The sequence below is a fragment of the Gymnodraco acuticeps genome, unplaced genomic scaffold (assembly GCF_902827175.1).
Source record: "Gymnodraco acuticeps unplaced genomic scaffold, fGymAcu1.1, whole genome shotgun sequence".
Taxonomy (NCBI): domain Eukaryota; kingdom Metazoa; phylum Chordata; class Actinopteri; order Perciformes; family Bathydraconidae; genus Gymnodraco; species Gymnodraco acuticeps.
In genome coordinates, this window is record NW_022990558.1 from 30,848 (window position 1) to 41,891 (window position 11,044).

The 11,044-nt window shown below is 44.1% G+C and overlaps 1 protein-coding gene across 1 annotated transcript; it reads left to right on the forward strand.

Annotated features, from left to right (window-relative positions):
- The first annotated feature begins 3,976 nt into the window (after nt 1-3,976).
- Nucleotides 3,977-10,533, forward strand: LOC117553517. Its single transcript, XM_034227498.1, has 3 exons — nt 3,977-5,127; nt 5,201-7,476; nt 10,136-10,533. Exons 2-3 carry the CDS (start codon nt 6,243-6,245, stop codon nt 10,531-10,533), a joined length of 1,632 nt encoding a protein of 543 aa, XP_034083389.1. The 5' UTR covers nt 3,977-5,127; nt 5,201-6,242.
- The last annotated feature ends 511 nt before the right edge of the window (nt 10,534-11,044 follow it).

The window sequence follows — 11,044 nt, forward strand, 5'->3', positions numbered from 1 at the left end:
GTTATGTCAGTTATTTTAAATAAAACGTTGAAAACTGAACTTGAAAATTGTTTCCTCTTTTGATTTTCTTTATTATTTTCGGGACGGGGAGACGTGTGTGATTAAAAATTAATTTGCAGAAATGTAAAGTGATCTAACTAATTTATATTCATACAGTATTCTTGAGCTGTACTGTGATCTGCATGCACTTATCAAACATTTAATTAAAGTAGGCTAGTGAGGGGGTCCAAAATCAGTCAATGTGCTTTTGTTTTTATTACATGAATTAAGGTGATTGAGGCTTTTTAACATAGACTTTTCAGTGAAAACTTAACTTGAAAATAGTTTCCTCTTTTTATTTTCGGGGTGGGGAGACGTGTGTGATTAAAAATTAATTCGCAGAAATGTAAAGTGATCTAACTAAGTTCTATTCATACAGTCTTCTTGACGGGAAGAGCAGTGTAAATGGGTGGCCACATGCATTTGAAAAGCAATATAAATCACACAGTTATTATGCAATAGGCTTTAAAAGCACCATCGATTACCTTTCTCCAATTCAAACTCTTGACGGGGAAAAAGGAAGGTGTAAATGGTTGGGCTAGACTGTACTGAATACATACAAAGGCCATTCAATAGACCTTCAACATTTGTTTATTAGTCCCGGGGGGAAAATGGGTAGCAGCACATCACAGGGGCATTAAAAAATGTAAGACAATACATTCTGGAAATGTTCACATCAGCCACCTTCAAGTTAAACAATACTACAGTAAAGAATTAACACAGTAAATTATGTGGATTATTTCGTTAAAAATAAACGAAATATGATTTCCTCCGGAGTCGGCTTGACTCGGTTTGCATTCATAAAGAATGCACAAATGTGTTTAATCGTTAATGTCAGATATGTACTAAGTAAATACATTTTTTCCTGCTCAAGATTAGATTCAACTTTATTGTTATTGCACATATTACAGGTACTGAGACAACGAAATGCAGTTTAGCTTCTAACCAGGAGCAACAAGCAGTAAAGTGAAAAGTAATGTACACAATCTACAGAATATCATATGAGGGGTATGAATACACTAGATACTGTATCAGCCTGTGAGCAGTATGAACAGTGTGAGAATATGCTAAGATATATAAAGTATGAAAACGGTAAGCAGTACAAGTATAGTATAAAATATATAGATAGGCCTATTCATTTCATGATGGATTAAACCACATTTATTTCGTTAAAAATAAACAAAATATAATTTTTGTTTGAATGATTAAATGTAGGGTGAATTGCCCTACATGTATTAGTGCATTCATTTCAATTCGCGAACATATGATACATTAAATGATCGTGAGGATGATTATTGAAAATCGTTTGTTTGAGCCGGGCTGCATTTCCTGATCTAAAAACATAGCGATGGTTTGTACTTACGCCAACGTGAATTAAACATGATTTTGTTAAATAAAAACATGATGATGGTTAGTAAATGATTACATGTCTCTTATTTAGCACAGAATATGATCCTATCCGTGACATATGGATCTTAACAAATATCCGCGATATCAGATACCTGTAGATCAGCTGTTTATTTCACATGAGTTCCAGTGTGGCAGCTTTTTAATCACGGCTCCCCCTGGTGGATCCATTGCAGCTGGTTTCATTATAATTAAATGTATTTATCAAGGGGGCGTTTCAAATCCTGCGGGGGGGTTTTACTTTTCAGCAGGGGCCCACCCAGTGCCGATCACGGACCCGCATGGGTTGGCGTCTGAAATGGAGCGCTACATCTGTACCAGTTTCACCCACTGTCTCTGCCACCTACCTCCATGCCTGGTTCCTCCGGTTTGTATCCCGTTAATAGTTCTGGTCGTAAAGAACCGGGTGATTTGCTACCGTAATTTCTCGTTTGGAATATGAGGAAATGAACTGCGGTCTGGTTCTCCCTGCTTACACGCGGTTTGATTGGCTAGCGCTTCTACTGTCAGATTTGCATAAACGGGATTTGATTGGCTGACGCTTCCAGCTCAGCTTCAAAAGTTGAACATTGCTCAACTTTTGAATCCTGAAAATCCTGGAAATCTTTGCTTCGCTCCCCCACAATGCAGTTCGGCGAAAAGCGAGGCAAAGTGACGTCATCCCAAGCCCCCAGGAAGTGCGCCGGAGTCTGATGAGAATATTCGTGCTGGTCAAACGGCGGTAATACACTTCCTTTTGGTTGCTGGGCCCGGAAACACTTTTTCCCATTGACTTACATTGGGAAAGAGTGGTCTGTAACTCGTTGGATAATTTTTTTTAAATTAAATAAACTACCCAATATGAACGTTTGTATAGCCCTTATTAAAAACATTCGGTCCTCAAGTTGTAAAAATGTGCTAATAACGTTATTCTGAGAGTTATTTCCCTCTGCATTATGAACGCGCATCTAACCCACGGGACCGCGCCGCCCGGCACGTTCATGTTACGTGTTCAGTACTACATGAATTTCTCTTTACCCATGGATGCACAATAACAACGGACCATATCGCCTTACTGCCAGCCCACGGAGCTGTAATAATGGATATATTGCACATGTTTGCTGTAATTCATCATTTGTAAAATATTATACTACATGGGCTGTATGATGTAAATCTTGTACCGTAAATGTTGTATTAAATAAAGTTAATATTACCGACGTAGATTAACGTTCCTGTAGCTTCTTATTGCACTTGCAATTGTTTTAGTTACTTGTAGGCTACTTAACATGAATAATCACAGTTACTATCCTTTTACTCCATCACATTTCAAAAAGAAATAGGCTATTGTTATTTTAACTCCACCACAGTAATCCATCATCAGCTTTACTTTTTAGATAAAGTTTTAACTCACAATTGATCATAACAGGCTTCAACATATACATTTGTATATATTACCAAGTGGTTTCATGTACAACCCACACAAGTATCATGCTAAATGAAGCTCTGTTGCTTGGATATCACTAGATCCTGATGTCAGCGTAATATAAAAGTACATAACGATTGATGTGTAACTTAGCATAATTTACTAGCTAGCCGCTAGCTGCTAACTGCCGCCTCGTTAATATAAATCCAGTACCATGCTGTCATGAACGCGCGGTGCTGTTACGTGTACGCAAATTCACGTGCTTAATGTGAACGAGCCTTTTGGGCGGCGTGGTTAAAGTTGCGCATGCTCTGAGTGCACATACGGGTACTTCTCAGGCATGCCGGGTAATCTGTGACGTTTCGCTCTCTCAAAAGTTGGGCCATTTTGTCATCATGCGCTAATGAGCAACTCTCATAGGAATGAATGAGGCCCCGTCTCCCACGCTGTATCCAGTTCTTATTATACATCCATGCGTCATCCCCATTCAAAGTCAATGGGCAGAGAAGCGTTGGAAGATTTGTTTAAAGCTGCTGTGTGGACGTACCGTTATAGTCACAACATTTAATCTATTGATTCGTGTTCAACACAAATTTCCCTTTTTTTCGTGTCACACAGAACGATTTTAAAAGCAATGTATTTCTATTGATAGTATGTTTCGTGCCTGCAACACGTATTTTTGTCCGGTCGGGTCTTGGAAGACCGGAAGCTGTGGGGTTCATAAAAACATGTTCTTTATATATACAGTCTATGGTTCTTACTCAATATCAAGCCACAATTATTGTTTTTAATTTTAAATCGTATAATGTCGGACTTTTTTTGCCATCAGTGAGGAAAATAAATGGGACTCAGAGCCTCAGAATACTGAAATCTGTATTTTTTAAAATCTTTTTTCCTTCTGATTTGTTATTCTTTTCTAAATAACACACTGTTATTTACTCAACAATAAAACACACGTTTCCTTGTTATCCTTCTAAAAAAGGTCAAATTTCACTTGTTTTGCATCAAGCTTGATACAGGGTACTTATTATATGTTGTACTTTGGATTCCTAAAGCTTTTAGTCTACTAACCCATCATCCAAGGGTAGTTTTCACTATAAGTAAAAAATAATTTTTGGACAGTGAAGGATAAAGATAAGGCAAATGTGGCAGTGAATATAAGATATAGTGGGCCTATCATGGAAAAGCTAAGACATTGAGCTGTCTGAGTGGAAAAGTACAGTACTGTGTTAAAGTCCAACTGCTGAGAAGCCTCAGTGGAAATATACTATGTGAATACTGTGTGCAACAAAAACGCGGGGTCAACCAGATTAAGAACAGAGGCATCCTGTTATGTCCAAACTGATAAGCCACAAGGTTGCAGAACTCATTATTCTCACACTAAATCACCCACCAAGCAGGCGCAACAGTTCACAAGGGAAGTCTTGTGAGTGAAACCAGATAAGGAAGTGAGTGAAAGCAAATAAGGAAGTAACAAAAGCGCGCCGAAGGCTAACCTAAGAGTTGCTAGGGTAGCAACGGCAGATTACACCACAAGAAAGCAGCGAAGGTGGGGGCTCCGCTAGGAACAGTATATAAGCAGGATGTATTCAGTACTCGAGGCTCTCTTCAACTGGGATCTTACACTCACGAGCTTGTCACGGTGAGAACTCAAGAAGGAGTCCAAGGCGCTTTGTGGTATAGTATCAGATTGATGTATCTTTGTTGAACTGTGTAATAAAGTGCTTATTTGAAGAAACAATCCATTGGAGTGCAAAGTCTAGTTTTGTACAGCTAACAGAGAATAGTGTCTAGGACACAATTCCTTTTCCCTCAGAACTAAGAAACGGTCATCGGCAGATCCGGACAGCGACCCCGCTCTAGCCATATCCAAACGATCTGCGCGGAGGACGGACCTGGTCCGGTAGACTCCAACAGCTTGGTGACCCTGACGTGATGGTCTAGAGCAGGTAGTCTGGACACCGATGACCTTCTGAGAGGACACCAAAAAACATTGAGTTTACGGCTTTTACAAGAAACCATCTCACACAATCAAAAACCCGGGTAACTCAGAATCAAGGTAAGCATCTGCCTGTTACAACAAATAGATGTGTTTGAAATACCACTACATTTTAGGATTGTGTGAAAATGGCAGAAATAATTGTCTCAGCTAAAAAGTAAAGATAAAACGTAAATAAAATTGTGTGCACTAAATAGATCAACAGGGGCATAAACAAATCTGTGGTGAGAAGCGGGTGAAACCCGTAATTTATGAGGATCCGCCGCGGTCCAAAGGGAAGGTGTAAAACTGGTCGCCGTACCAGTAGCCATAGCACAGTGTAAAACTAGGCAAGGCCCTAGTATCTAAGGAAGGTGTAAACCTGGTCGCCGTACCAGTAGCCATAGTACAGTGTAAAACTAGGCAAGGCCCTAGTATCTAAGGAAGGTGTAAAACTGGTCGCCGTACCAGTAGCCATAGCACAGTGTAAAACTAGGCGAGGCCCTAGTATCTAAGAAAAGGTAGAAGACTAGCAAAAGATGCTAGCAACCAGAGAATCTAATAAAGAAAGATAAGGAAAAGTAGAAAATGGAAGGCGAATTTGCGAGAGAAGAAGCACTAGGCTTCAAAATCCCAGATGTACGTCGCGAGGTTTGGAAAGAATGGGTGGAAGAAGGACAAAAGGAAGTTGAGAAAAAGGATCACAAAAAATGGGAAAAAGGGGTAGCAAAATTGTACCGAAAATTGACAGATAATGGCATACTGACAGCACACAGACAAAGAACTAAGGATACAAAAGGAGAGTTGTTAGGAGGGAAAGATACGAAAGGAATGTTCAAAAAAGCCACCAAAGGGCTAGAAGAAGAGCTCTGTCGTCACAAGAGCATATACCCAGGGCGATGGTCACTCAAAAAGAAAGCACACCAAAACCAACAAGAAAAACTAGAACAACTAATTAGGACCTCATATGCCATGGTCTCAGCCGCTGGCCGCCTGGAAGAAACAAATAAAACCACCCCGGCCACACAAGCCCCCCTAGTAGCCGCGCCAGTAGCAGCACCGGCAGTTCAGGGCGGCTGTCACTATTGTGGAAAACCAGGGCATTACATAGCAGCTTGCCGAGCCCTAACAGCAGATAAGAACGCAGGTACGGTAAAGGCCTATGCACATCCCAGACCTCAACAAGCAGGGGGATTCAGAGGAAGGGGAGGACCTGGCCGAGGGGGACAACAGTCAAGAGGGGGCTACCAACCGGAGCAGGTGGCCCAAGGCGTTTATTATCCAGCAGGACCTCCACAAGCACCCCCACCGGCATTTCCCCAAACCCAACCCCCTCCACAACAGTGTCCCGTATTCGGAGATTATGAGTACGACCAGGACCAGTACATGACATAGGGAGTCCTAGGAACCCCCACTATGAGAGGCCTAGCGGAGCCACTCATACCTGTCACAGTGTTAGACAAACAACTGCCTTTCTTGGTGGATTCAGGGGCCAGGTATTCTACCCTAAAAGACCCTAAGTACCAGTCACAGGCGTCACACAACACAGTGGCAGTAGTAGGGTTTTCAGGACAAATAGAACAACTTCCGCTTACCCATAAACTCCCATCTAGCATCGCTGGGCAGACATTCCAACACCCATACCTCCTCTCACCCCAGTGCCCAGCTAACCTGTTAGGAAGAGACATCCTCATAAAAGCAAATGCCTCCATCTTGTGCTCCCCAGACGGATTGAAAGTCACATTCCCCAATGGTGCATTCTATAACTGTTCTGCAACCATATCATCGCATTCCCAGATGTTGTTAGCACAATCCTGTAGTCCAGCGGCCTTCCAAGAAACAACCATATATTGGGGTCTGCTGACCCGCCCTCTGGAAGAGGCTAAGGCCAGAGATTCGTTATATGGGAAGTTCTCCCTTTGGAAACCTTGGATACAGGCCATACATCCCTACAGCCCCCCAAAAGACCCTCCCCATGTCACCTTCTTCTACTCTCGCTCACCATTTGACGAAACGTTTGCTGAAGAATGGGATGACAAAAAGTATGACCAAACTGATGGGGTATGCACAGGGAAAATTTTCATATCAGAAGTAGGGGTGGCAGCGGAAGTATTCCTCGACCTTGATCAAGACTACTGGTACAGAATGGGACCAGAGTCGGTTCCCCACATAACCCTATTGTTAGGCCCCGCCTCAGAAGCAAGATCATTGGGCCCCTTTGTAAAAAAGGCCCAAACAGCCACAGACTGGATACCTACAGACATCCCACAGGTCGAATACTCACCCTCACTCAAAGCACATGCTATCTCACACTCATCAGAGGAAGGCATTAACTATGAGGAAGTCCCGGTGGTCAGAGACCACCACATGGATAAACAGGACCATCCCGACACACAGAGCATGTTTGATAAACTACCAGGACATCTTTGGTCAAAAGATCCATACGACGTAGGACATTGCATCCTGGCCGAACCAGTGCGATTCCAATACACAGCTGACCCACTAGTTTACGCCCCCCAATACCCTATGGCCCAAGCGGCGAAAGAGGGTATTGATGAAACCATAGACGGACTAATAAGATCAGGGGTATTGGAAGACTCAACAGACTTACAGTGGAACACTCCCATACTCCCAGTAAAGAAGGCAGGGGGTAAGACATACCGAATGGCCCATGACCTAAGACGCATAAACTCTAGAATCACGACACCTCCCATTCCGGTACCAAACCCACATGTGGCAATAGCCCAGATTGGTCCAGGACACCGACATTTCACAGTCATAGATTTAGCTAATGCATTTTTCTGCATTCCCCTGGCAACAGACCTAAGACACATCTTCTCATTCGTTCACAAAGGGCACAGGTTTCAGTACACAAGACTACCACAAGGATTCAACCTGTCCCCAGGAATATTTAACAAAGTGTTAAGGGAACAGCTACAAGACTTAGACCTACCCAAAGACACCATCCTGGTACAGTATGTAGACGACCTACTCTTAGCCAGCCCTGACGCAGACTCCTGCCTAAAAGCCACACAAGCCGTTCTAACACGACTGGCCGAGAGAGGGTTCAAAGCATCCAAAGTAAAGATCCAATGTGCCAGAAAGGAGGTTACCTTTTTAGGGAGAGTGCTGTCTGAAGACGGCACCGCAATGTCCACCACCCACCAGGACTCAATACTGGCCCACCCAAAACCAATACTGGTCAAAGACATGCTCTCTTTTTTGGGCCTGTGTGGGTACTCCAGTATGTATTTAGCGGACTACAAACTATGCACAGCACCACTCAGAGCACTGATAAACGAGAAAGGGCATAGGAACATGACTGCCAAACTAGAATGGGACTCAGACTCAGAACACGCTTTCATAACTCTCAAGCAAGATATGTCTACAGTATGCGCACTGGCCTCAGCAGACTATCAACACCCCTTCTTCTTAGATGTTTCTGAAAAAGAAAACACTGTAAACGGCGTAATTTTCCAGAAAAAGGGGGATCAGAGTCCAGGCAGAAATGTTTTGCTGTATGCTAGCGTAGCACTAGATGCAGCAGAGGCAAAAGAACCCCCATGCATCAGACATGCAGCTGGAGTGGCTAGAGTACTAAGGAAAATCCAACACATAGTGATGAGACACCCACTCACAGTGCTCACAAGCCATAGCATTGTAGCCCTAGTCAACTCAGCGGCCTTCACCATGACATCAGCAAGACAGACCAGGTTAGAAAAGTCTCTGACACAGCCACACATAACCTACACACATGAAGGCACCAACATGGCAGACTACTTACCAGGAGAAGGAGTCCCACACAGGTGTGAGGAAAAAGTAGTACAGGATGTAAAAATACGCCCAGACATGCAGGAAACGCCAGTAACAGGGGCAAGAGACATGTTCACTGACGGATGTTGTTACAGACACCCACAGGACGGCCTAAAAGGGGCCTACGCTGTGGTAGGACGAAGTAATGAGACAGGACTTTTTGAAAACATTGACTGCTCCCCCATCAAAGGAAAAGTGTCAGCTCAACTAGCTGAACTAAAGGGCGTAATCGCCGCTTTGAACCAAGGAATAGATCAAGACATCAATGTGTACACAGACTCAGCATACGTACACGGGGTAGTGCACCACGACCTAAAAAGATGGCTCAGGGCAGGATTCGTAACTAGTACAGGAACACCAGTGAAACACTATCACGAAATCAAGGCGTTAGAGGAGGCTATCATGAAACCCAACAGAGTAGCTGTAATCAAATGCAAAGGACACTCCAAAACCACAGGGTACCTAACCGATGGAAACACTGCCGCCGATCTGGCCGCCAAGCAGGCAGCCGGATACGAAGCCACATTCTCACAAATGGTTGTACGGGCTCCCCAAGAAGGAATACTAGAAGCCAGAACAGATGAGGAGTTGGCTAAAGAACAATCTAAAGCTTCCCCGCAAGAACTAACGGCCTGGAGAAACAAAGGGGCAAGAAAGGGAGCAAATGACATTTGGTACTCCCCAGACGGGAGGCCAGTGATCCCACCAGGGTGGGTAAGAGCTATGATGAAGGAAGCACACTCAATGGCACACGTAGGAAATAACCAAATGGTTAGGGCCCTGACCCATTGGTGGCACCCTTACCTACCAGATTTAATAGCTAATAATCTTGAAGAATGCAGTATTTGTGGATGCTACAATGTGAGGGCCACCATCAAACCACATGAGGGAAAGTTTCCTGCAGTAACAATGGCAGGGGAGGAGATAGTCATAGACTATACAGACATGATAGACAGACACAGGGGAAAGAGGTACATACTCATGGTTGTGGATGCCTACACAGGGTGGCCAGAAGCCATCCCCTGTGCAAAAGAAGACAGCCAGTCTGTAATCAACTTCCTGGTACAAACCTATATTCCAAGACACGGGTTCCCCAAAAAGATTCGCAGTGACAATGGAAGCCACTTCAAAAATCACGATTTAGCGGTGGTGGAAGCCTCTCTTGGGCTAAACCACAGATTTGGAGCAGTGTATCATCCACAATCACAGGGAAAGGTTGAGAGAATGAACTTAAATCTAAAACAGAAACTAGCAAAGGCGATGGAAGAAACAGGAATGACATGGTTGGAGGCACTACCTCTCGCCCTATTGGCTATCAGGAAGTTCCATTTGCAGGACCACTGGGTTCACTCCATATGAAATGACTCATGGGCACCAGTTTCCAGGCCCAGGGGCGGGAGCCACGGTTTCAAAGGAACTGTATGACAAAGTGGGGCACCAGGCCTACTATAAACAACTAAAATGCCTCGTTGCAGAGTTCGCGGACTAATCCACAGCAGCCAGAGCCAAAGGACACACAGAGGAAGCTGAGGGCAGCAGGGACGCTGAATATGTCCGCCTGAAGACGATCAAACCCAAGTGGTGTGCTCCAAGGTTCTCTGAACCACTAAAGGTAACCCAGCGAACAGATCATGCAGTCAGAGTAGACGGAAAAGGAGACACGTGGTACCACTGGAGCAGGTGTGTGGAAGCACCAGCACCTACCAGGACCCTCGCTGACACCATCCAGGACCTAGGCCAACTGAACATCAGGCAAACAACCGAAGCCCCCCAACCCCCAAGTGTGGACATCGACTCCTCTTCCGAGGAGGAGGAGACAACAGGGGAACCAATGGCAGCCCAGGAGATAACAGCCGGCGAGGAGGCACAACAAGGGACCGCTCCCCCAAAGTAGGCGGTACACCACACGCATCACATACACACACCACATAAGAGACACTCACCTACACTGATACACCAAAGAACTTTTACAAGAAAAACAAAGATGAAGAAGAACTCAGGACCTAACCAACACCTCTATTGCTTGGCCTTAACACTGTGTTTTTTCATTATTGTTGGAATAATCATTATCATAGTGGGTGAAAGGGGGAGGCAAATCATTGACCAAAGTAATAATCCAAATTCCCCACAAAATAAAACTACACAAGATACCTTTTCTCCTCCAAAAAACAGCCTAACTAGACACGTCCGCAATGTGGCCGGCACAGTAGATACGGCAAATTTCACCCAATGTAACCAGAAAGATGCATTGAGACACATCTCGCTGACACTTTGCCTACCCTCGGACTCAAGCACCACTACCCTCATCCCGTACACCAGTTTGTCAAACGAACTCAACCAAAAAGGAGGGTCGTGGGGAAACAAATACCAATGGTACATGACGCTAGACTTTTGGTTCGGAAAAG